This window comes from Thamnophis elegans, chromosome 10 (assembly GCF_009769535.1).
Source record: "Thamnophis elegans isolate rThaEle1 chromosome 10, rThaEle1.pri, whole genome shotgun sequence".
NCBI classification, from domain to species: Eukaryota; Metazoa; Chordata; class Lepidosauria; order Squamata; family Colubridae; genus Thamnophis; species Thamnophis elegans.
In genome coordinates, this window is record NC_045550.1 from 23231555 (window position 1) to 23257577 (window position 26023).

General features: G+C 37.1%; 1 protein-coding gene across 1 annotated transcript in view; it reads left to right on the top strand.

Annotated features, from left to right (window-relative positions):
• The first annotated feature begins 475 nt into the window (after nucleotides 1-475).
• The window catches only part of SLF2 (SMC5-SMC6 complex localization factor 2), a 33183-nt gene continuing 7635 nt past the window's right edge, over nucleotides 476-26023 (top strand). Inside the window, exons 1-15 of the mRNA XM_032225203.1 lie at nucleotides 476-694; nucleotides 4308-4351; nucleotides 5827-6407; nucleotides 7939-7996; nucleotides 9592-10418; nucleotides 14668-14750; nucleotides 16385-16489; nucleotides 17009-17176; nucleotides 17980-18082; nucleotides 19310-19385; nucleotides 20695-20836; nucleotides 21422-21527; nucleotides 22292-22468; nucleotides 24948-25045; nucleotides 25148-25232. Of these exons, the coding sequence (XP_032081094.1) occupies nucleotides 588-694; nucleotides 4308-4351; nucleotides 5827-6407; nucleotides 7939-7996; nucleotides 9592-10418; nucleotides 14668-14750; nucleotides 16385-16489; nucleotides 17009-17176; nucleotides 17980-18082; nucleotides 19310-19385; nucleotides 20695-20836; nucleotides 21422-21527; nucleotides 22292-22468; nucleotides 24948-25045; nucleotides 25148-25232 (2760 nt within the window). The 5' untranslated portion in view covers nucleotides 476-587. The remainder of the gene's footprint in view (nucleotides 695-4307; nucleotides 4352-5826; nucleotides 6408-7938; nucleotides 7997-9591; nucleotides 10419-14667; nucleotides 14751-16384; nucleotides 16490-17008; nucleotides 17177-17979; nucleotides 18083-19309; nucleotides 19386-20694; nucleotides 20837-21421; nucleotides 21528-22291; nucleotides 22469-24947; nucleotides 25046-25147; nucleotides 25233-26023) is intronic.

Genomic DNA, 26023 nt, shown 5'->3' on the forward strand with positions numbered 1-26023 from the left:
TAAACCTTAACCTTCAAGAAAAAAACGCCTCCCTTTCAGAAACTAGGACTGCTAGGGGAAGCATTTTCTTGTATTTTAAAGTTTATCCTCTGTAGCTCTCACGCTGCTGAGAGAGAACAAAGGTCGTCTCATCCCTCAGTCTCTCCCCCTTTTCCTTCTCCCACCGCCCCCCCGCTTCTCCTGCATGAATCAGAGAAATTGGCCCGGCATCGCGCGCTCCCCCGCCAGCCTATTGGAAGCGCTGCCACCAGAAAGCGCCAAGTTCTCCAATTCCAACCATTCCCACTCCCGCTCCATAGAAACGCCAAGCCGGAGCTACGTAACGAGACGGAATTCGACGTTGGCTCGGAGTGGCAACCAATCCGAAGAGCGCTCCGGCTTTCGGTGTTTTTCTATTCCTCGAGGTCGGCACGTGGACCGGAGTGCTCTTCCCTGAGGTCGACCAATCCCAGTGCCGCCTCAGGAACGCCACGCCCCCTCTGCCTCCCCCACTCCCGCTTTCGCCCGCGGTGTTGTGCAATGGAGAAGCAAAAGCCCGGAAACTGTTATTCCGATCAGCCCCGAAGCGGGCGGTTGTATTTGGAAACATGACCCAGAACTGCAATGGGAGCGGCGGCTACACGCAACTTAGCGTTTCTGCGCGTTCTCCCAGCCAGCATCGCCAGTCGGTGGGCCGCGGGACCGCGGATACCAGGTATGCGTGGGAGTCACCGCTCCCCTTAAATAGGTCGCGAGTGGCTTGGGAAGTGGAAGGGTCAGCGGCGTTTCCAAAACTTGACGGGAGGGTGCTGATGCCGCGCTCGGGGAAGGGAACGTGTTGTTCGGCGGGTACGTGAAACAGATTCTTCTTAAGTGGTGGCTTATAGGCTTCCCTTTAAAGAAAGACGTCGTGTAGGAAGTTTATTGCCTATCTTAATATCTTTTCATGTTATCTGATAGTATAAGACGTTCCAGCCCTGAAAGAATTTGAGGTTGGGGAGAAGAGGGATAAACTCTTGCTGGGTTCTTTAATTTGGGATGATGCTTGCAAGGAATGGCTCTTTGCTTTTGCAGTTGGCCTTATTTGAGCAGAAACCAATTCTGGGGGAATTAATGGATACATTGAAAGTTGAATACCAGCAATAGGGTGGCAACTGAAAGTAGTACCTGCAAACTGCTAGCATGTGGTCCTAGAAGTTTGCACATATTGCAATCACCATATGGAAGAATGGCAAGCAATGTGAACATAAAAGGGAAAAAATACAATATTTACTTCTAGGTGGTGTTCAAAATTCTTTTGTAATAAATAGTTAAGAAGAAGTTCCATATCTCACTATGTAGCACAGAAAGAAAATGGACTCTGGAGAAGAAGATGCTGCTGTCCTCCTGCCAGGGTATTTCCCCTTGGTTTGCTTTGAGATTATATGAAATCTTTTCTGGATTTCAGAGGAGAAAAGGAATCCTTTTCACATTATGTAGCAAATCTGAAAATTGACAAATATTGGATGATATTCTGAAAGGCAAGCTTAATATTTTATAGTGCTTTAGAATTGACTGAGATATGAACGGGATGTCTGGAAAAGCTAGATGCTGAAATGTAGGTACGAGGAAAATACATGAATTTCCCCAGGTTAGTTTCAGAGGTGTTTTTTTTTAAACAGATTCAGATCAGATAAAGTCTTACCATAATAATAATTATGTATGTATGTATGTATATGTGTGTGTGTATATATAAATATTAATTATATATATATATATATTAATATATATATTAATTCAAAATTCTGTTATGATAAAAAGTATATTAATGGGAGGTTGAACCTTTGGACATAGTCACACAGCTTTTGATGTAACTTTGATGGTAGAATTTTGGCACTGTTGACATGGAATGCCCCGCAAGTACTTCATTGTCACTACTTAATATTTGAGGGGAAATATAACCAATAAAGAGAGGACCGAAAGATATGTTGATAAAGCTAAATACATTTATATTAATAATGTAGCATTTTCAGTATAGAAGGGGAAATGTGCATGGTGTAGGTGATACACTGAATATAGTAAAGAGTCCAGAAGCAAAGTAAAAACTTCCAACAGCTATTGCTATGTAGGGTTTCAAATTCAGTTAGAATCTGTGAGCATAGTACTTGTCTAAGACTCTTTACAGCCTTTTTACCTGTTTCCAGAAAGGGTTTTGTTTGGTTTTAGCTTAGTAAATTGTTTGAATTTAGTATGGTGTTAGGTTGGATGTATTATAGTTGTATGTTTCAGTTACTTCCATGTTGGATCCAGTTTTTATAAATAAACCATCAGCAGCAAGTATTGGAGTAATTTATTGGAAAAAGCTAGTCTGGCATTTGCTGCTTTTTGCAAAAACCAAGCAAAATATGTCTACAAATGAGGATTGTGTAGCATTCTAAAAAGGCCTCCAACCTTTAAAAACTAAAATATTACAAAAATGTTGAAGCATTATTACCAAAGAAGGAATTTCCCTTCATAGTATCTGCTTTCCCTTTGTGTAGAATGTTGGTAGGCAGGATAATGCTTTAATCTCCACAGCAATGACTTCATGTTGCTGCTATTGCTTTTCTTCCTTCTCTTCCTGTTTCTTCCCTTATTACAATTTGATTGCTACAGGGCAACCACAAATCCCAGAATATTCAAAATTGCAAGGCCAAAAGTGATTTTTGTTCCTCAGCTGAATTCTAAGTCATGGTTTTAGTTCTGTGGTAGAAATCTCACCCAAAAAAATAAATAATTGGAGGGGATACAAATGTTTTAAGGCATTCAGATTTATTTTGGCTAAGAAAGATATCAAATAAAGGAATTTTAAATATCAGTCCAAAATTTATCCAAGTACAGTTTAAGTACTTTAGATTAAAATTAATTGTATCAACTCACAAAAACAAAGGTTTTTCCTTACAACCTATAACTGATGGCAAACCTATTGCAGGTGTGCCAGAAGTGGCACACAGAGCCATCTCTCCGGGCACGTGAGCTGTTGCTCATTGCTCTTCTGGGTTCTGGCCAGCTGGTCTTCATGCGCACAGGAACGTAGGAAACTAGAAGAACAGCCTCCTGATGTGCATGCGCGTGCCGGGAAGATGATCTCCTGGTTTCTGGCGCACACATGTGCACCATCCAGCTGGTCTTCACATGTGCAGATGTGCCAGAAACTGGAAGACCAGAAGATCATCTTCCCGGTGTGTGCATGTGCACCAGGCAGCTGCTCTTCCGGTTTCTGGTGCACGTACTCCTGTTTAGGTTCACCAACAGTGAGCTATAACAATAATTTATTTTTATGTACATTTTTTCCAAATCTCATACTGGCTCTGAGTAATAAAGTATGCATTAATATATAATGAAGAGGTACTGTAGCATTGTCGCACTGTAGCATTATCAAGGATAAAAATATGAGCTATATGGAGCGGAAGACATATCTGAAGTCCTTATAAATAGGAACAATGTATTGTTAGATAAATTGTATTCAAAACTACCAATGTTTACTTATATGCTCTTATGTTTAAAAAATGTTTCCCAAACCAAATATCTTTAAGAAGAACATCTTTTATACTATAAGAAATAAATTTAAAAAAAACCAAATAGGTTTCTGTTGTGATAAATTGTTTTCACTTATTACTTTGACGTTCCTTTCTGCAAAATCTCTGTTGGGATAGAAAATTCTACATAGGGTATATTTATTGGTCATCCCTGCTTTAGAAGCAAAGGCAAAAAAATACCTTCAAATAAATGAACCAAAGGTGTGAATGTTGAAGTAGGGAAAGCAAATTATCAGTGAGGTAGGCTATTTTGAGCAAAGATCTATTTTTTATTCTTATACTTCAATTCTTAATCTGATTTTCAGATATAAATATAATTGCAAAGCAAATTTTGAGTGTAGTGAAGGATTACTAGAATTTGGAAATCAGAACTAAGGATACAGTACAGTAAATATTCTACATGTACCTAACTGAGGATGATCATTCTCATATATGTGTGGCAAGAGTCCATGTTACTTAATCAAAGCTGTCATGTCTGTAGTCTATTGTTACAACTTTACATCTCAATCTGTTGAGACAGCTGTATTGTTTGTTAATTTCAACACGCTAAAGATTGCTGCGTTCCTGTAATTCAACTTGAGTGGTTACCTATTGACTTCCTAGCAGTAAATCCTCCTCTTCCAACTTACAAAGGTTGACTGGACTTGATGGAAAATGTGATTCCAGTACATCTGGAAAGATCTGATTGAGAAAAAGTATTTACTATATGTTTTAAAATGTCCTTTCCGAACATTACTAAGCTTTTTATTATATTTCTTTTTTTTATTATAGAAGCAAATGTATTACTGACTTTTTCAAACCAACTGTCAAACAAGGTAAGCAATGTTTCTTTTAATATAGATACCTGTGTGGCTTTTTGTGTTGTGGCCTTTACATTTGATTTATACATAAATAAATGTATGTTAAAATGTTTTATAAAGTTGTCCTCCAATGAAAAATCATATACAGCTGTATACATTAACAAGATTAAAATTTCAAAAATTGTGATTTAATGCACAGTAGGAAATTAAAATATGTGATTTATAGTGCCATGCTTCTTGGCTAGGCAATGGAAGGGATAAAGTTCATAGGTGAAAGAAACCTCAGAACTTCAGGAATAAGGTAATGTTCTGGGCTTGTTGATGAATGTTTACTGATTCATAGAGATTTTATGAAGCTGCATATCTCTCATAAAATGGACTAGAAATGAAGCCAGCTTAAGAAATATTTTTCCAGATTTAACGACTTTCCTTCACGCTCGGTGCTGTGATGTAGAGGTACTTGATCTGGAGTCCTGTTATTACAGTCCCTTTTTTGTAGATTCTTCTGCTTTTTCTCCTCGCAGGAACTCCCAAGTTTTTATGATCATATTTTTTGAGTACTGGTGAAAACAAATGATGGTTCTATTATTTTTCCTTAGTGGATCTGATGACAATTTGGGATGGAATTATGCTATTATATGGGCAGTTAAATTTCCAAATCTCACTAGCTTGAAGAAGCTAAAACATCTTGCTAAATAATGCACTGGGATAGCTGTCGCAAGATTGGAATATTTACTAAATTACAACGTTTCTCCTTTAATACTTATTTCATAATATTATCTACAACTGCCCTTGTCTTTGGTCACTGACCATACGTTGAAGCTGATTGAATGTTGCCATCCAAAATAACGAGAAAATAGATCTACATTGATGGCAGTGTCCCTTATGTTTTTCCTATTCAGTTGAAATGCTGGGTTTTCTTACCTACAAAGTATTACTGATCAATGAGTATTCTTATAGCTGATAAATTTCTTGCTGTGAAATATAATTCAATTGTATGACTTAGACCAGGGCTGTGAAACTTGCCGGCCGGATGTGTTATGTGCTGGCCATGCCCATGTCCAGTTTAGCGAAGGGTGGGGGGAGTCACAATACGTCATGTGATGACAATGTGACGATGCGAGTTTGACACTCCTGACTTACACCATGGGCAAGCAACATTTTTTTGACTCCAAGAACCCGTTACTGGGATCTTGCATGCTTTTGATACTCTTGGAAAGATTTAATCTTACCTAAAGAGATTCCAAACAATGTATTGGAAAGGATATTCCTCTCAAAAATCCAGTAGGTGCTGCAGCATTAACCCTTGTTCAAATAATCTCACCCAAAGACATATATATTTCAATAAATATCAAACAAATTATTTAATTATCAATAGTCAAAGACTTATACTGGCCATTGGAATATGACAGTTATGACATACTTTATGAGATTCTAGAAACTGTGTACAATTAATCTGTTACTTATTTCTTTTACATGTATTAATGAAGACAGAACTGTGTTGTGCTCTCCAGAAAAAGGAAATGGACAAGTTGGACATACAGTTTCATGCGTAGACCATGTTAAAAAGAATACATCTTCTTCAAAGAAAAAAAAAAGGAAGAAATTGCCTTGCTCACCATCAGGCAGAAGCCCAATAATTGATGCTTTATTCCGAAAGGCTAAGTCAGAGAAAAACAACAGTTCAGAAAATGGTGTTTGCAAAATATTTAATGATCCAAAACCTGTGGTTCGGAGACTGTTCATATCTAATGCCTTACCTGATGGTTCTTTCCTATTAAAAGATCAAAATTACCCAACAACTTTGGAAAGAAATGAGAACTATCCTGTTCAGACAAGGACACATTTAATAGATAATAATAGCAGACAACATAAAACAGAACATGAAGACCTAGACACAACTGGTTCAAGCTTGAATAAATGGCCTTCCACTTCAGGAAATAGTCTGAAGAAGCAGAGCCACGTAACTCAGTGTCAAAAAACAGACTATTCCAGGTTGCCACAAGTCAGTTCAAATAGTTCTTCATCTCCAAAATCATTAGGAACCATTTGCAGAAAAAGACACGAGAAGGTGAAAAAAACTGCACCGTTGTTTCTGAAAATAAATCTTTAGAAATTATTTTTTCCTATTTATATATATTTAAAGAATAATAACTGCATAGTATATTAATACAGGTAGTCCTTGACTTAAAGCAATAGCATTTAGGCTTAGATATGGCCTATAGAGTTTTACTCTCTGGGTAGTTTGCTGTGTAGAAGCATTTGCATATTGCCTACAACAACCTAGGTCCTCATTTTACCAACCTTGGAAGTATAGAATCCTGTCAGGATTGAACTCCAGGCTGTGGGCAGAGTTTTGCCTGCAATACTGCACTTTAACCACTGCCCTACAAGGGCTGAAACCAGTCACTTAGTTCAGAGTTCCAGGAGATACTCTCCTCAAAATCATTTACCACCTGGTTCCAAAATTATGGCCACTGTAGGACCTCTGCAGTAGTTCGTCCTTATGACTGGCTGTAGAAATGCTGTAGCGTGTCGTCCCGTTTCCTCTCCCCCCCCTGTTTATTTCCCCACCCACCCACCATATTCTTGCGGGCCTTGGGCCTCCTTCCCACCAGGTTGGGCCCAACACCTTTCTCACCTTTTGAAGATTTCAGGCACTTGGGTTAGGGAAGGACAGTTTGCTCTGTTCCTGGGCCACATGATGTAATCCTGGAAGTAACCACTATGTTTTGGGCACATTGAATTGTGGGCACTCCAAAAGTAGCATCTAATTCAGGATTGCACTACACAGATTAGGGATGGAACACATTGCTCTACTTCCATAACTCAAACTCTCGATCACATTCCAGAGCTCATGCTAGGGAAGTACAGCATGCTTCTTTGTTCCTGGCCACATGGCACAGTCCAGAAATGGCTGCCATTTTCTCTGATTTTAAAATAATTATAATGCTAATTGGATTGAGAAAGTGAGGGTTTAACCCAGTGACTTAATGCAGGCTCTGCTGCAGCTGGGAGCTCATTGTTTCTTCTGTAGCTCCTGGCCCTCACAAATCCACCAGAAGAATTCTGCAATCTCCTTGTGAGGGGCAACCTTCTAGAGCCCATTAGAGCTCTGGCCTAATGCCTGAGTGCAGGTCTTCAGCACAATGTTGCCTCTACTCCTCTGAAGAGTCTTAGCTTGCCATTTCCTCACCCAGAAGCCAAAAAAGCTCTAAATGTTTATTAGGTTTTTAATTGTACTAAACCATAATGTAGTTGGGTTTTACATTACTGTGTTGTGTGATAGTAGCAATTGTGACACAGGCTAAATTCTGAACTTTGCCTATGTAATGATTTTCTAAGAGAGTTGCTTCACCTTGATTGATTTGCTATAAACTAAAGCTCCCTTTTACCTTTGAATCTGTTTAAATGTTTTATCAGTTCTAAATTTCTTACTTCTTTTAAGATTCTGTGATTCCGTAGGCGATATTTTAACTGCTTCAAATAAACAGGAATGGTACTTTTTAATTCTGAAATGTCTGCTGTACTGAAAAGATCTATATTCTGTAAAAGCTTACCTGTGTATTCTAAAACCTTTTTCTGTATATTCTTATTTTAAGCGCACCAAAGATTTCTTAAGAAAAAATTCAAGCTCATCTTCACTGGAATCTTCTTCAGGTACAAACAGAAAAGTAAATGATGTAACATAAAATTTTAAAAAATATGCTAGCTCATTACACCTTGACTATTATTCAAATAAATTATAGGGCCACCCCTCTTACAATAGTGACTCAGGGCATCACATAAGAATTAAAATAACGAGTATCCATATGTAATCCACAAAGCCTGAAGTTAAAGGGGGAAGAAACCCCTCACTCCAATCAAATAATCTCACCTAACCATCAAATTCTAGGAGTAACTGCCAGGTATTCAAAGCCTTGAGAAAGTTTAACACTGTCGGAGCAATACAGTTTTTGGAGGGATGTTATTCCATGGGGCAGGTGCTGTCACAAAGGCAACTTTGTGCAACTAATTATAATAGCATGGCACTGTCATGGAAAGGACCTGGAATATGCTCTTTGCACAACTAAGGCTTTATAGGTGATAACCATCACCTTAAATTGCATTCAGATGGCTACTGAGAGTTAATGCAGTTCATAAAACAGCAATGGTATATAAATGTAGCAAGAAATGTTAAAATGTTCCTGTGCTGTAGTTTTGTGGACCAGCGGCAGTTTCTGAATGCTCTTCAAGAGCAGCCCCTTGTAAGATGTGTTTCAGAAAACCAGGTGAAATATAACTAAGGCATGAGTCACATGCATAAAGAATGGATGCAATTATTGTATAATGTCATGTATGCCTTTTAGTTCCAAAATTCAGAGTTGTTTACATAGCTTTTAAGCTATTATCTTGTTTACTATCCCATGAACTCTAGCTGACTGAACTTTCTAAAAGTAATAATTTTAGAAACTAATACCTATTTTTCAGACAAAATATTTAAAATTATATTTTTGTGAAGATTTCATTTTAAATCCTAGCTCCAAATTAATGTATGCTACGTATGTTTAAAAAGCTACATTAGTAAACCCAAGTATATTTTATCGCATTTTTGAACTGCCCATCTCACTCCTTGGGATGACTCCAGATGGCTTACAGTATAATAAAAATATAGATTAAAACATATGTTCATTGTTTCATCAGTTTCTTATATTTTTTGAAGTTTCTATTTCTTTTTTTTTACTCACTAAAAGAGCAGGAACTTACATACTTATAGAAGAGAATATATTGTAGCTTACGGTTGAACTGTGGAGTCCTTGGTGCTGTCTGACCTTGGTTGTTTATTCAACTGGGTAATCTCTTCAGGGATTAGCATGTAAACAACTAAATTCAGGCAGCACCAAGGATTCCACAAGTACAAACGTTTGACCTTGAATGATACTGTTTAGTAACTCTTTTATCTCTCACATTTTTTCCTTAATCTTGAGCTATGAAATTTATTCATGGCTCAACATTTTTTTGACATGCTATTCACAATTAATTTCATAGTAATAGTATTGAATACTTTAGGGAATTAAATATAGTACACAGTTGCTACAGCATTTAATTTCCTGAAGTTTACCTGCTTCAAAATATATACTGCTTAACATTATACATTTTGTGGATATGCATGCATGCAAGAGGAGAAAATAATCCCTTTCATTATTATTTTGACCATTTGAATAGTTAATAATGACAGAGATATGCAGTGTGATCATTTTATTTTCATTTTACAGATGAGTCGTCTTCAGCACAAGCTTCGAAAAGTGTGTTTCATTCAGGATTAAGCTCTGATAAGACTATTGTCACAAAAAGCCAGCCTAGTCCTACATCTTATTCCAGTGCTACAACTTCATTTGGAAGAGCTAACTATAAACATCCTAGAAAGCGGAAAAGGATTTCATCAAAAACACATATGAAATATTTACAGAACGTTCAGACGTTAAATAAACACAAACATGGTAGTTCACACATTTCCCATAATACTAATTACTCAAAACACAGAATAACTGCTCACAAGAATTTCCAGCCAGCAGATCTAGATTGGTCTAGCAGTAACTTGCCTATTTCAGTAAAAAAATCTGAAGCTGAAGAAAATGAAAATAAATCATATAGATCCACTAGAAGTAAAAATGACCAAATCCAAATTTCAGATACTAGCAAGAGGAAATTACAGACATCTACTCCTCTTATTTATTTAGAAACAAGAAATAATGCTTCTACAATTCTTTCAGAAAAAATTGCTGAGCCCCTTGGATGTTCTTTGGGAGAGTGTGACAGTGTTGTCTCACTTGAAGATTATACTTGTGACACTATTCCTAATTCTTCAAATAATTTAAATACATCTGACAATGAAGCGTATGAGTTAATTCAAAAATTAAAGAGCATTTCTGATAGCGATGCTGAGGTCTCTGATTGCAGCGTGGACAGTAGCGAAGAAGAGACACTCATCCCTCTTGAAAAAATATTATTCCAGAGTGTCAGATCAACTACAAAAAAGTCAGAAGAAGCTGTGGATGAGGATGAAATAACAAGCACAAATTCTACGACATATAATGCCTCTGTAAGTAATTCTCGTTGATTAGAAAGTCTTATCTACTGAGACGACCATAGGCATAAATATCCTCATGAAAACCAACTTTTTACTTGTACAGCCCCCAGCCGTATTTTACTTTTTAAAAATTTTAAATATTGGTATAATTTTACATGAAAAATAATTCCAGAAAACCCTCATTATAATATGAAGATAGCAACTATATTATATATACATACATAGATACATACATACATATGCAAGCCATTGCAAAAGGGAAGATATTTTCACACTAGAGAGTTTTTTTTAATTTTTTTAAGTTTTTATTTTACACACATAAACACATCAACAAGAACAAACATGACTTAAGACAACAGGAAAAAGAAGTTCCATCATATCATACAGCAGTTCCGTATCGGTTTCTTTCAAGTTAGTGTTTTTCCCTTTCTATACCTTTCTATCTTACATTCATGGTCTCTTTAATCGTTATCCATTTTTATGTATAATTCTATATTTATTTATACTTAGCTATTTACAAGCAAATATTGTTTATCTATAATGTTCTATATATTCTTACTATCATTTATTCTCTTACATACAATTCTAGGTATACATTCACATGGTTATTCTTTTTCTTTGCCAATCTTATACTATTGTTATTCCATTTAAGAGATTATAGAGTACAGTTTGGATTGTATTGTTTACCATCCCAAGCATCCGTTATGATACCACCTTATTTTCTCTTTCTTTTCTTTTCACTCTCCCTTCCTTCTCTACTTCCTTCCTTCCTCCTCTCCTTCCCCTTCTTTCTTCCCTTACCTCTCTCCTACTCTTACCCTCTCTCTTCCCCTTCTTACCTTCTCTTTTTCTCCCTTCCTCCCTCTTCTCCTTCTCTTTCTCTCCCTTCCACCCACCTTTCTTTACTTCTTTCTTCCCTTACCTCTCCTCCACTCTTCCTCTTCCTTTCCTACTATCTCTCCTTCTCTTTCTTTCCCTTCCATCCTCCTCTCCTTTCCCTACCTTCTTCCCTCCTTTCACTACTTCCTTCCTCCTCTCCTTCCTTCTTCCCTCTCTTTCTTTTTCTATTGTTATAGGTGTCTCTTTCAAATCTCAATTTATGTTTTCTTGGGGATGGTATTTCCACCATATAATTTCATATCATTTCCTTTTTTCTCTTTTGTTCTATAGTCTATATGCCAGCTATCGTCCTGAATTGATTTCATCACCTTTTTATTTTATTAAACATCTGGGCTCTTTTTTTTTTTTTTTGGGTGAATTCAGTCCATTCAAATTTATCGAGATAATTGTTGTTTCTTGATCCATCTTTAACGGGGGTTGGTTTTTTCACTTCTAGTTTGTATCTGACTTTTCCCTCTCACGCATTCCTTCTCTGCTCTCTCTCTTTCTTGCCTCTGTTCTTCTCCTGTTTCTTTCGTTATATTCCTCTTGACCTCCACTTTCCAATTCCTCCTTGCTTCCTTGTTCTATTTCCCTCTTGCAGAATTCTTCATAGAATTTCTGTGCATCTTCTATATTTTCTATCTTATATCCTTTTCCTTGTCAAGATACTAGAACCCCTTCTGGTACCAACCATCTGTACATTATTCTGTTTTTATTTAACTGGTTTGTTAAGAATTGATACTGCCTATGTTGTTCCCAAATTCTTCGTGGAATCTGTTTGAGCGTGATCAACTCTTTTCCCTGTAGAGTAATTGTCTCTTCTCTGGTTTTTTTGTACACTTCATCTCTCGTTATTTTTTTAGCAAATCTTACATGCACTTCCCTCGGGAGTCCATGTCTTCTGGCATAATTAGTATGCACCCTAGAAGCCTCATCAATGTCTCCTCTCAATTTAAGAGATTCAGTGAGAATTTTAATTACTTTTCCTTTCACCTCCTTCTCTTCCGGTATGTTTTGGAATCTTAGGTAGAATGCAGCTCTTTCATTTTCCAGTCGAATTAATGATAGTTCTAAATCTTTATTAAGTTGTTTATATTCCAATTCCATTTTTTCCATCCTCTGGTCTGATTGTTCTATTTTTTCTTCCATACACTGGATTTTCTGTTCATTGATTGTTAAGGCCTTCTGTATCTTTTCAATTTTATCATCTACCATCTTAATAGTTCCTTTCAATTCTCCCATTTCATTTTTCATTTCTTCATGATTCCTCCTTGTTTCTTCATGATTAGTAGTTGTCACTTCTTGGCTTTTCGCCAGTGTCTCTTGTATCATCTGGAGGATTGATTGCATATTCTGCATCGTTGGCGCTAGTCCCGCTGTTTCTGCCATCTTTTCACCTTTCTCCAACCCCAACGCACTCTCAATTGATCTTTGATTTGAGATGGGGGGGGGTGTTGCAGAAATCACATTGGGTGTAGTTTTTTTCACTAATTTTACTGAAGTTGCCATTTTTTATCCCCCTATTTATCCTTGCCCACAATTGCATATAAGTTTTACTTTTGCTTCTACTTTATCAGTAATATTTATGATATAAATAATTGTATATTTCAATATTCAACAATAATTAACTGTCCTTAATATCACATTTCAATCCCTAAATATTCCTATGTAGTATTCTATCCTATTTGATTATTTGGTTTTTGGTCTTTACTTAATATATATCATAGATTTATAAATTGCACTGTTATCTTATACCAATAAATGTCTCTCAATTTTATCAATTATGCAAGCATTCAATCCTAGTAATTAGTCTCTCTGTTTATATCATCAGAGATTTTCTTACATCAGATTTCAGGGTTCGGATTTACAGTCCAATAGATGTCACCCTTTCCTCAGTCTCACTGTTATTATCCACGAAGCAAAATTCTCTTTCTCTATCTGTTGTCTCTGGCACTGTTCCAAGTATCCATGGATCCATGTCAGATACTTATAAATTCAACAAGCAGCAGAAGGAAGCGTGAGCAGAAAAAGAAAAGGAGCTCAGTATACCAACCCGACTGTTAAACAATCTCTTCTTTGAGCTTTCCAAATCTTTTTGGCAAATATTATTTTCAACTCCACTCCTGTTTGTCCTTGTGGGATTTTCGTTCTCACTGTGGCTGAATCTTTTAACCTCTTCTGGCTGTCCCTTCTGTCCCAGCGTCTCAGCATCTCTGCTCCAGTTCTTTTCGGCAAAATTGAGCTGCAAAACAGCTTCTCTCCTGGCTCTTTCTTCTTTCCAGCTCACCCTCTCTGCCAGTTTCGCGTTGCCTTCCTCTTTGGGTTGTCAGCAATAGTAACAAGTATTCTGATTTCCACTGCTTCTCTGTCTATTCGCTCCCTTCTTATGCGGTCGCCATCGCTCCGATCCTAACCAAAAGGCAGGATAGCTCCTCATCCGTTTAGAGGGTTTCTCCTATCCGCAGGAGGATTTGCCTTATCACCCCAGCATCTACAGAGTATCCCCTTTAATCTGTTGGTCCCTTCAGGATCAACAGTGCTCAAAAAAGAGCCCAAACGAAGAAGTTAGAGTTAGAGGTTAGGAGAGCTTCCTTCCCTCCACTCTAAGCACGGTGACATCACCACAGAGAGTTTTAGACATCGGAACATACAAAGTAATATTTGCCAGAAAATTATTTCTCAATTGATCCTGCTTGTGGTGGAAACTTTTGAAACTTTGTACTTGTACCTCATAGGGGAAAAAAAAATCCCATATTGACATACTTGTGATTAGCTCAGTCACTTTTTTTTCAGTTAATAGGTTGGAGTCTATTGGAGGGCTTGTGACCAAGAAACAATTTTTTAAAGAGATCATGTTTTTCCCCCTCTGATATTCCACGTATTACATTTGAGATACAGGTACTTGCTTTATAAACATTCATTTAGTGACGTTTAGTCACGTGACAGTAGCATTGAAAAAAGTGACTTATGACCATTTTTCACGATGATTATAAGCAGCATCCCTGTGGTCACAAGATCAAAATTTGGACACTGGCACATATTTAGGATAGCTACAATGTCCACCTTTAGTCACCTTTTGTGATCTGATAAGCAAAATCAGATCGGAACCAGATTTGCATAATAACTGTCAATAACTTAACAACTACAGTAATTCACTTAACAACTGTGACAAGAAAGGTCGTAAAATGGGGCAGAACTCGCTTAATAAATGTCTAACTTAACAGACATTTTGGGCTCAACTGTCGTAATTGATTTTCAGGTGTTTCTAGCTCTTTCAAGCATTTTCTTGAATAAACATCTAAGAAATGTAGATGTTAAGTCTAATAGCCATCAGTGGTCTGAAAATATTTTTTATCTTTTTCATGGACTTTTGCTTCAGCTTTCTAAAGTTTTTACTGAGCGTGGGGCCTCGTACATGAATCATTTGGAGCATCTCCTGAAAGAGAAGGAAGAGTTAAGGAGGTATGCATGCTTACCTTTCTGGTCCATCCTCATTTATATAATTACACATCATTGTTTACACATAATTATAACTTGGCTGTTACTTGCATTTCACCTGCTTCTTGGCAAGTGAGCTAAGTTTTGTTTTTACATATATAATGAAAAAGTACTTAATTGTTATGATTTAAAAAGTTTTTTTAGATGAAGGTGTGACTTGACTTCATGTAGGTATGGGAGAGCCTAGAAAGAGAAGAAAAACAGGGACAAATGTAAAAACAATAATAAAAAATAAATGAAGGTTATTTTCAAGCAGACAGAGCAAGAGATAACCTTCCTCTTTATGGCCTTGGGACATTATCACAAAAAGGCAGTTAACTAATGTTTCCAGCTTATTTCTTGGGACAGCTAATTAATAATTTTTTAAAAAATAAAAGGACAGTAATAAAGATTTATCACTTGGGGGTGGAGGGCAGTGAAATTAGTAATAAACTAAAACAAAGGCTACCAAAATCTTACTGCTAATAAATTAAGTTTATGGGATCCTGGGTACTCTCTGAGCCTGGTTGTTTGCAGACGTTTCATTACACAACTTGGTCACATCATCATTGCTAGTGAGGATGGGATTGTACCTCATACTCTCTGTTTATATACAGTTCCCTGTTTATATACAGTAGAATGCCCTGCCAGTGTTAATGATGATATGGTTTTTCTTCTTGTTATTCCTTGACTGGGATATTGTTTTCTGCTTGCTTGTTTGTTGATCTCTGCGAAATCCCTCTCACTTGCGCTGATGATGTTACCTACTTGGTAATGAAACATCTGCATCCACACAACCAAACTCAGAGAGACCAAGGACTCTTAAGCTACATATATTATCCTCTATTTATTATTTATTTATTTATAAAATGTAATGGCTTCCCATCTTACCATAGTCAGTGGCTTACAGTCATAAAATATGTCTATATATACAATACATATACAATATATATATATACATTAAAACAAATTAAAATTAAACATTAGAATATAAGAACATGTGAGGAGGGTGGGATGGAGTGCAGGGGAAGCTGGGATCTGTTGTTTCTCAATCAACCACCTCCGCTCTGTTATTCCCCCACTGGGGCCCCAAGCCAGCTCTCAGAGCCATGCCTTTAGGCCCTTAAAAAAGGATATAGAAAGATTATCCATAGCCCATCCATAAGGAAAGATAATGTAACAGCTGCAGAAGTGATGTATGAATAAAATAATGTTACGATTTGTTATAGAAGCTGGTTAATGCAGTAATTTCCCCCTAACAAGTTTCCTGGCTTCTTTGTGTAGCCCACCCTCTCGCCTTTCTATACTGAAAGTATCTCAGATTGTTTGTCCTACCACTTTAAAGCAGACAAGCCTGCTTTAACTGTTTTCAGTAGAAAAGAACTGACGTTGAAACGAGACTTTCAGCACTTTTATTTTATTACCAGAAATGTGCTTACATCATGTGACAGTACGTGCTTATAGATTAGATAGCCACATGGGTACCAGATTTTATTTTAAAAGATCAGGAGAAGCATCTTGGGTAATGCTACTATCTTGCCATATAAAGTTTCTGAAAAGTTTGTTTTTATAACCAGGGATCAAGATTCTTCTGAAAGACGTTTTCGCTCTCTTTTTAGGGTAGATGAATTAGAGAACCAGTTACAGCAAGTCAAAGAGATAGTTGGAATAAACTCTGAATCTGAAGATCAATCTACTGATGGTGAATTATCTGCTGAACATAGGTTGGTCCTCTAATTTCAGTTGCTAATTGCGTTCTCATTTTGTTACAGTTATATTCATACTGTTTGTCATATTTGTCATATTCATACTTTTTTGTCATTGACTTCTGTAATCTATTCCCTTTCTTAGCTTTCTAGTTATTTTAACATTATACTTATTTGGATACATTGTCATTTAGTATCTGTATTTATGTATCATGCTCAGCCATGGTTTGATGTAATGTGCTGAGTTTATCAACATCCTTAGCCACATACATACGTACATACATAACTATGTTTTAATACCATACATGAACTTAATATAACTCTTGAGTTACTCTGACTCCTAAAGTTCTTCTCTTTTCATAGTAACTGCTTTATAGGATATCCTAAAGTTAGCTAGAAAGGAGGTATAGAGAGATTATTTTTAAAGTGTTTAAGTAAAAATCTCATCCAGGTCAATAAACTGAAGTGAATTAACATCCAAATTATTGTGCTTTAAATTCTTTTTAGTGTATTTCCAGATATAATTTTGTCTTTCAGAGAATTTATAGAAAAATACTCATTCAGCCAGGATGCTATTCCCGACCAGCACCCTGGAGAAAACATATTTCAAATAGTGAATGCTGGGAAAATCTTCAGCCAGAATAATCTTGATTTGAGAAACTTTGGTTTTCATCCTCAGAATCGGATTGAACAATATCTTCTTAGGTAAGAATAGATCCTTTACCGTTTGAATGTATAGGCCAGCGATGGCGATCCTTTTTTGGCTCGCATGCCATAAGTGGGGAGGGTGCAGGGGGGGTCATGTGCGGGCGTGCCACACCCATAAAGCAATGCACGACACCCTCCCAGTGCGCATGCATGCACTACCGGCGCTTCCCCCTTTTTTGCATGCTTTTTTTGCCCTCCCCAGGCTCCAGAGGCTTTATAGGAGCCTGGTGAGGGCGAAAACAGCCTCCCCGCCCCCCGGAAGTCCTCCGGAGGCTTCAGAGACATTCAGGAGGCTTCCCTGAAGCCTCCGGAGCAGTCAAAATGACCCTCACTTCCGGTTTGCTCAGAGGGTTGTTTTGAACGCTCCGAAGGCTTCAGGGATCTTCTGGAGGCTTCCCTGAAGCCTCCGGAGCAGTCAAAATGACCCTCCGAGCAAACCGTAAGTCCGTTCCTGAACTTCCGGTTTTCCCGTAGGGCCGGTTTTTTACGCTCTGGAAGGTTCAGGGCAGCTCATGAAGCCTCTAGAAGGCCTCCGGGGGGGGGGAGGCTCTTTTCGCCCTCCCCAGGCTCCTATAAAGCCTCTGGAGCCTGGGGAGGGCGAAAAATGGCTTTAAAAAAGGGTGAACTCAGCTGGCCAGTGCGCGCATGCGCGCTGGCCAGCTGACAGGGCAGCGCCTTGTGTGCCTTGACAAATGGCTCCGTGTGCCACATGTGGCACACGTGCCATAGGTTCGCCATCACTGGTATGGGCTAACTTTGAAAATATCAGGTCAAACCTTAATTTGTGGTTGTTTCTGCAGATCTGAAATAACACAACAGCTTTTTGTAACTATTGAAGGCTTACTTACATCTACTTACCATAATTCTCCTTGTCCCGTACCAATTTTAAAATGGATGTTTCAGGTAAGTTATCTTTTATTTTGCTTTGGATGAATATAATTAAATACATAATGAGTATAAACTATAATTAGTTCACTACTTTAGCTTAGTTTTCTGCATTGACTTTTTCCATTTTCCTATTCTTGACCATTAGTTGCTGGAACTTGATCACTTGCCAAATTCAGAAAAGTTGAAGGGTTTTTTTTTTACATTTTTAGCCAGTATTTCTGTCATGTTGCAGTGTCAATAAGAATAGCATTAGTGTATAGAATGAATATTCTCATTTAATTTTACTTCATTTAAAAAATAATTATAAGATTATATTCAATAATGTTAAAAATTTACCTGATATTTTGCATTTCACATTTTCAGTGTGCTTGCCTGTTGTTTTCCCCTCTACTTCTTTAGCGGAATGTATTATTTATTTGACAGTTTGGATGTAGGAATACTAAAAGTACCCCAGGTCATTGGTTTTGCCTGAGAAACTAGTCAGTTTAGTAATCTATTTTATCTTTATTCACACATCAAAAGGAGGTTCCATAAGGATATGCATGTTTTTTTACAAAAAGCTGTACTGCCTTTGAACATAGCATTTCAAGAAATCATTTGCTAAATCACTTACAAATCACTATATTCTGTTGGTGTCTCGTTTTTTTAAAAATTGTGAATACATTTGAAAATTTGAAGAATTATTAGTGGCACAATGGCTGCAATAGACCTATGTACTCACAAAGGGTAAAGTAAAGGTTAATACCAAACAACAAGTTTGCTCCTAGACAATACCACAAAATATCAATTTCAGAGGAAAAAAAGGTGATGTTTTGAGAAACATTGAATTCTCAGATGCATACTAGTAAAATGTTCCCCTCAAACGTGTACAGCAAATTTAGTAGAAAAAATAATCTGTGAAGCATAGAAATGTCTTCCTTTCAAAAACCTCTAAAAAAGCAAAAACAGAACTTAGTTGGCTGGGAATGTTTCAGAGGAAATTTACAGTCCTATTTTAGTGTTTCAACCTTGGCAAGTTGAAGATGGGTGGACTTCAACTCCTAGAATTCCACAGCTAACTTTGGTTGAGAAACACTGTCCTATTCTTCCAAAGAATTGGGGCAGGAAGAGCATCAGGTCATAGCAGTTTCTTATGGTACTCAAAGGCATCATGTTGCAATCCCAGTGTTACAAGCTGTTGTATTAGGTTACTAAATCTGTAACAAATGTTTTAATTTGCCAAATATGTTTTTTCTCAAATAGATGATGTCAATTCATTCAGATAGCACAGTTTCAAGAAAATTTTTGGATGTGTTGATGCTATTAACAATTAGAAATTGTAAGTATTTGAATTAAAACTTGAGACCGTGTAACCTTACTTACTGCATAATTCATTCAAAAGAAACCTGATTAGATTCTGCTGTTAAACTGATTAAGCTTTTAAGGATTCCTATTCCAGATTGTGCCTTATAGCTTTACCAATATAATCAAAAGTACCATATTTTTTGCACTATAAGACGCACCAGACCATAAGTCACACATTAGCTTTAGAGGAGGAAAACAAGAAAAAAATAATTCTGTCTCTGCCTCCCAGCATCCATCCGGTATTCATCTGGCTAGCATCCTTGCAGCAAACAGCCTGGTCAGCTTAAGCATGTTATCGCGGCCCCAGCACATGGCTCATCAGGGCTCCGCTCCGTTGCGCACACTCCCGGTCAACTGAGCTGAGCTGCTGCCGACGCTGGTGAACACTGGAGCCTTTGCTGCCGAGCAGCTGATTGGCAGTTGGATCGGCCTCCTGGAATACCGCAGATCAGCTGTTCTAGATGACAGGGATCAGCAGCAGTGATCCCTGCCGCCTAGAACAGCTGGTTGGTGATATTCCAGGAGGCCGATCCAACCACTGATCAGCACCAAAGGCTCCAATGTTCCGTGATGGCAGCAAGTGGTGGCAGCGGTGACATTCACTGCTGCACCAACTCTCCTCCCTCTGCCGCAATATTTGCTCTATAAGATGCACAGACTTTTCAACCTACTTTTTTGCGGGGGGGGGGGGAGTGTGTCTTATAGTGTGAAAAATACAGTATGTTCTTATATCTACATAGAAACTGGAACTAAGTTGATGCAACTAATTGATAGCAAAATAGATTCAAGGAGAAGACTTTAGAATATACAATTCAAAAGATATTCTGTACAGATACAATATTTTCATCCATTTTCTTAGCTTTATAACATCGATTATATCTCGCTGGCTCAATGTTGACTCAGCCTTCCATTGTTCCAAGATCAGTAAAATAAGGACTCAAATTGTTGGAGGCAATATGCTGACTCAGAAAACTGCTTAGAGAGGGCTGGAAAGTACTGTGAAGCAGTATATAAGTCTAAGCGCTTATGCTATTATAGATATTTGCCCTTCTGAATGTTGTTATGCAGAGCAGAAGTACAAGAACGATAGGAATATTTAAAAAGTACAGTTTGATTAAGGAAGCATAACTGCTGTAATTTCAAAAGTATGTTGTGATCATATCAAATTTAGTTATTTGTTAATTCTGTTCTGCTTACTGAATAAAAAAATTACATAGCTATTCTTAAGTGAACTCCAGTTTCTCTGACCTGAAGAGAAAATTGTCACTTTTTTCTCTCTGCAGTTGCTGATAAGAATGACAAACACAAGCCATGGATTCCATCATTATTTGATATAACAACTGTGTTAATCAATATGGGTATTTCCTTCAGTGTGTTGTTTCCTTTGCAACATTTTCAGCCTCGCTTTACTGAAAATGATATTATGTAAGTATTTGGCAAAAGGTTATAATCTGAAGTATGCAATCTGTCCAAAAATTTGCCACCAAGTAATATTTTTTCATGTGATGCAAAATCTCTAATAATTTGGAATACTTCTATTAATTGCAGTTAAATAAATAAATTTTAATTAAATGTAAATGTGAATTAAGTAAAATATTAGTTTGTGTCCTGGCGCACCCTACTTTTAGTAGTGGGTTTCCCAGCATGTCAGTCAAAGTCCAATTATGAGCTTTGTGCTGAAAAAAACTCCCACTTCTGTTGTGTGTACACACAGACACAAAATTCCTCTTCTGTCGATGCAGCACAGGCAAGACAAAAGATTGAACAATCCTGACTTAAGCCTTTGTTTTTGCGATTTTACTAAAACTCAGATTACCATGGCTCTGAGACTTGTTACAGTATGGTCCTCCTACCTACCACATTATGCAATAAAATTATTAGTTTTGAAATTTTAAAATATAGAATGTTCTTTCTAGGTTATCTCTTCATAATAGGTTACATGTGGAAATGAATATATTTAATTTAAAATACGTAGTAAACTGTATGGAAACAAGTCTTTTTTTTAACCAGGTCTAAAATGCATGTAACTGTGAATAAACAATCAAAAAGAGACATCTGTATAAACCCAACAGCTTTCTTTCTTCTAATAGAGAGCAATCTTTGCAATATAACAAAGGTAAGAATGGTGCTTTGCTTTTAAAAGTCATCTGTTGAGTATAAGAATAAGGCTTCTTCAACTGAAAATCGTTAGTAGTAGCTGGAATTTTCCTTGCAAAAGTAGTTCAAGGTGCACAGGAAAACATTTTCCTAAGATAGAGAAAATTAGCAAGAATTTAATATAATAAAATGTTAAAGGTTTTTTTAAAATCCTTTATATATTATATTGCTATCTTTAAAGAGTTCACTAGAATCAAGGATATATTCAGAATGTACATACACAAATACTGCTGTCAGGGTTCCAAATAGCATTCAAAATTAAATCAGAGTCCAAGGCAAAGTATTGCTCAAAGTTCCAATTTATTAAGAGAGTCATATTGGCACATCTGGGAAAACCCAAATCTGAAAGCTTCCCGGTTTTCCCCACCCAGTTGAAAGTTTATGATTTTGCCCCCACACCCACAAATCCATCACATGGTCCAATCTTCCACTGTGAAGCTGGCAGTTCCACCCATTCTGTTCCGGTCAGGTGCAGAGGTGTAGACAAAGGATGATCTTGGCTTTCTAGAAAGGAATTTTATTTTGGCTACATAGCATCTAACGCCGTACAATTCCCCACTCCCATTTTCCCACAATAGAATAGGCATAGTAGAATAATAGAAAGTGTGGCAGGCCAAAGATCCAAAAGGAATGTGGCTGCAGGCCTGACAACTGCTTTTGAAATTGAAAATTAATGTTGCTGAAAATATTTGAAGTCATTATCTCTCTTTTCCTTTCCTTAAGTTTCTACGACTGTGTATAAATGTGTGTCCAGAAGGTTACACAGACAGAGAAATATTTATATTGCTACTGCTACTATTTAAATTAAGTTTGGAAACAGAACTGAAGCAATTTCCACTAGTAGACTTGGAGTGCCTTATTATAAAATTGCTTGAAAGTGTCAGAAACTGGGATAATGAGGTAACTTAATTTCTGCTAATTTAATGCATTTTGGAAGATCCAATTTTTAATATTATAAAAACTCTTAGCATCAATTACCTTAGGCTTTCTATAAATTACCGTATTTTTCAGAGTATAAGATGCACCGGAGTATAAGACGCATCAAGGTTTTGAAGAGGCAAATTAAAAAAAAAAAGTAGGTAGGTAGATAGAGGGATAGAGAGGGAGAGAAAGAGAGAGAAATACAGTAGGTAGGTAGGGAGAGAGAGTGAGTAGTTAGGTAGATAAAGGGAAAGAGAGAGAGAGAAATAGAGAGAGATAGAGAAATACAGTAGGTAGGGGGCGAGAAAGAGTGTAGGTAGGTAGATAGGTAGAGGGATAGAGAGAGAAATAGAAAGAGATAGAGAAATACAGTAGATAGGTAGGGGGAGGGAGAGACAATAGGTAGGTTGGTAGAGGGGGAGAGAGAAATACAGTAGATAAGTAGGGATAGAGAGAGTAGGTAGGTAGGTACATAGGTAGATAGAGGGGGGAAGAGAGAGAAATACAGTAGGTAGGCAGAGGGATAGAGAGAGAAATAGAAAGATAGAGAAATACACTAGATTGGTATGGGGAGAGAGGGAGTAGGTAGGTTGGTAGTTAGAGGGATAGAGAGAAATATATATATATATATATATATATATATATATATATATATATATAGAGAGAGAGAGAGAGAGAGAGAGAGAGAGAGAGAGAGAGAGAGAGAGATACAGTAGGTAGTAGAGGGGGGAGAGAGAGTAGGTAGATAGGCAGATGTTTCCAGGTGTATTTATCCATGTGCTGGAGAAGGAAATCGCTGGAGCACCTAAGATTTGTTTCTGCTGGCACAGCACTTGATCAATGTAATTCTCATCAATCAGTTAAAGAGCTTTCCAAAAGGAAAAAAAAAGGTTTTGCACTCTGCAAACCTCCCAAAAACGGGGCCATTTTTTTTCTTCAAAAAAAGGCATGAATAGCCTTGGGGGGCTTGCAGAGTGCTCCTGGGGGCGTGGGGAAACCAAAAATGAGCCAAAAAAGCCCAATTTTTTTTTTGTGAAAATGGGCCCAGTTTTTGTCAAAGAAAATTGCATGCATAGCCTTATAGAAGCCTATAGAGTGGTGCAAAGACAAAGGATGACCTTGGCTTTCTAGAAAGAATTTTGTTATGGCTACATATCATCTCACTCCTATAATCCCCCCTCCCATTTTCCCACAATACAGAATGCATAGTAGAATAATAGAAAGTGTGGCAGGCCAAAGATTCAAAAGAAAAGATGACTGCAGGCCTGACAACAACCCTTGAGAGAGAGAGAGAAATACAGCAGGTAGTAGGGGGAGAGAGAGTAGGTAGGTAGGTAGATGTTTCTAGGTGTATTTATCCATGTGCTGGAGAAGGAAATCACTGGAGCACCTAAGACTTTGTTTCTGCTGGCACAGCACTTGATCAATGTAATTCAGATCAATCAGTTAAAGAGCTTTCCAAAAAGGGAAAAAAAAAAACCTTTTTGCACTCTGCAAATCTCCCCAAAATGGCCCGTTTTTTTTGGGGGGGGGCAAAAACAGGCCTGTTTTTTTTTTCAAATAAAAGGCATGGATAGCCCAGGCGGGGGGAGGGCTTGCAGAGAGCTCCTGGGGGCGCGGGGGGCTAAAAACTATGGAGGCTTATAGAGTGCTGCTGGAGGCTGGGGAGGCAAAAAACGGCCCATTTTTTGCTAATTTCTGCCCTCCCCAGCCCTCAGGAACTCTCTGAAAGCTTCCGTAAGGGTATGCACGGCCATTTTAGTGAAGGGGGCGGGGTTTCGGGAGGCAAAAAAATTGTTATATTCAGTGTATAAGACGCACCCAGATTTTCAGCCGCTTTGGAGGAAAAAAAAGTGTGTCTTATACTCCGAAAAATACGGTATATGCTGTAATGCGTATGTATATACTACCTGCTCACTTTGTGTTACCACAGTGGGCAAACCTGCCCAAAAGAAACCACAATTTATTTTTTTATTAAAAATAATTTTAAAAGTTATGCAGACTGGGTTTCTGTTTAATAATAAAAAAAAAATCTAGAAATAATCTGTAAAAGCTATAATTATTTTGGTCATCTGCAAAAGATGTTAAAAAGTCTAGTTTTATGTTAAATGCAAATATAGTCTGGGTTTAATTATGTTTTATGGAACTGATATATCTAAGAAAATATAGTAAAACCATTATCAATAACTGCTGTTAGATGCCTTAAATGGAAATATTTTTGCATAAAGGGAGCATTTTAAGCTGTGGTTCTGATAGTCATATTTTATCTTTTCAATAAATATGAAATATTAAGAAATATTAATGTAATAAGCCAATACCTATCAATCACATGCTATGAATAGTCTTTAAATATAATAAATATTTATATGTATTGTCTAACAATTGGATACGTACTGATACGGAATTTAGCAATTGCTTTCAAATTCTATTAACAAATTTGTCTTTCTCTTTTAAAAAGATGCCCCAATTATCCTTGGCAATAAGTTGTCTGTCCAACCACCATCATAATCTGTTGTGGCTTGTTCAGTTTGTCCCCAATTGGACAATTCGTGGAAGGTAAACTTTTAAGACAATACCACTTAGTATGCCTATCAGAATTCATACCAAAAGCACCAAATTATAATCACTCACATATTTATGTTAATTTTATTCTTCTAGACAAATAAGACGACATCTTAGCTTGGTAATAATCTCAAAACTTCTTAAAAGCCATGTGAAAATACCCAGAAGTCATGATCATCAGGTAGAATATATATTTTTTCATTAGAACAATAGTTTGCTGGAGTTAAGATTTGTTTTCTCAGTGAAGGGAGCTTTTTTAATTATATTTTTTGAATTTGTCTGTGTTTGTGTAAGTCTTCTAGGAATCTAACTCAGTTGCTTAAAAATGAGCATGTAGCCTTCTTGTCACGCTATGGAGATAATTTAGTTGGCCTTCTTCTGGATGTTTTTTTAACTTCCTAGGTTAGTCTACAGCTCAGGGTTGAATCAGTGCATGGATCTAATAAGCAGAGCATAAATTCACATTAGTAATCTCACCATCCTGCTAATTCATGTTCCTTCCATTTCTTTGTAAAAAAAATTACTTCTCTTTTAGTGGTGTGCAGCCCTTATGTACTTGAGAGCTGCACCCCCTATTGCATAGCAAATTGAAAGTTACACCAGAAAATGGATGAGACATCATTTTATTTTTTATAATCTACATAATATATTTTAATTTGCTAATTGTTTAATTTTTCCTATCCTTGGTGTTATTCTATATTCACTTCTGCAGCGCAAGTCCTCCCCAAAGCTGCATCTTATTATGCTATTATATAGAATGAGTGCAAGATGTAAGAAGTCACAGCATTTAGAATGGGTCTCTGCAAAAGGCAGAGATTATGGAGAAAGGCAAGTCAGCAATTTAGGCACACACAAAAATAATCAGGGAACAGATAGAGGAACTAGACCTAGACAAAACAATAGAAATGGTAGAAACAGAAAGTAAGCTAAAGAGAAAGAAACAGAGGAAAATGTCAAGGACAGCTGTGCTAA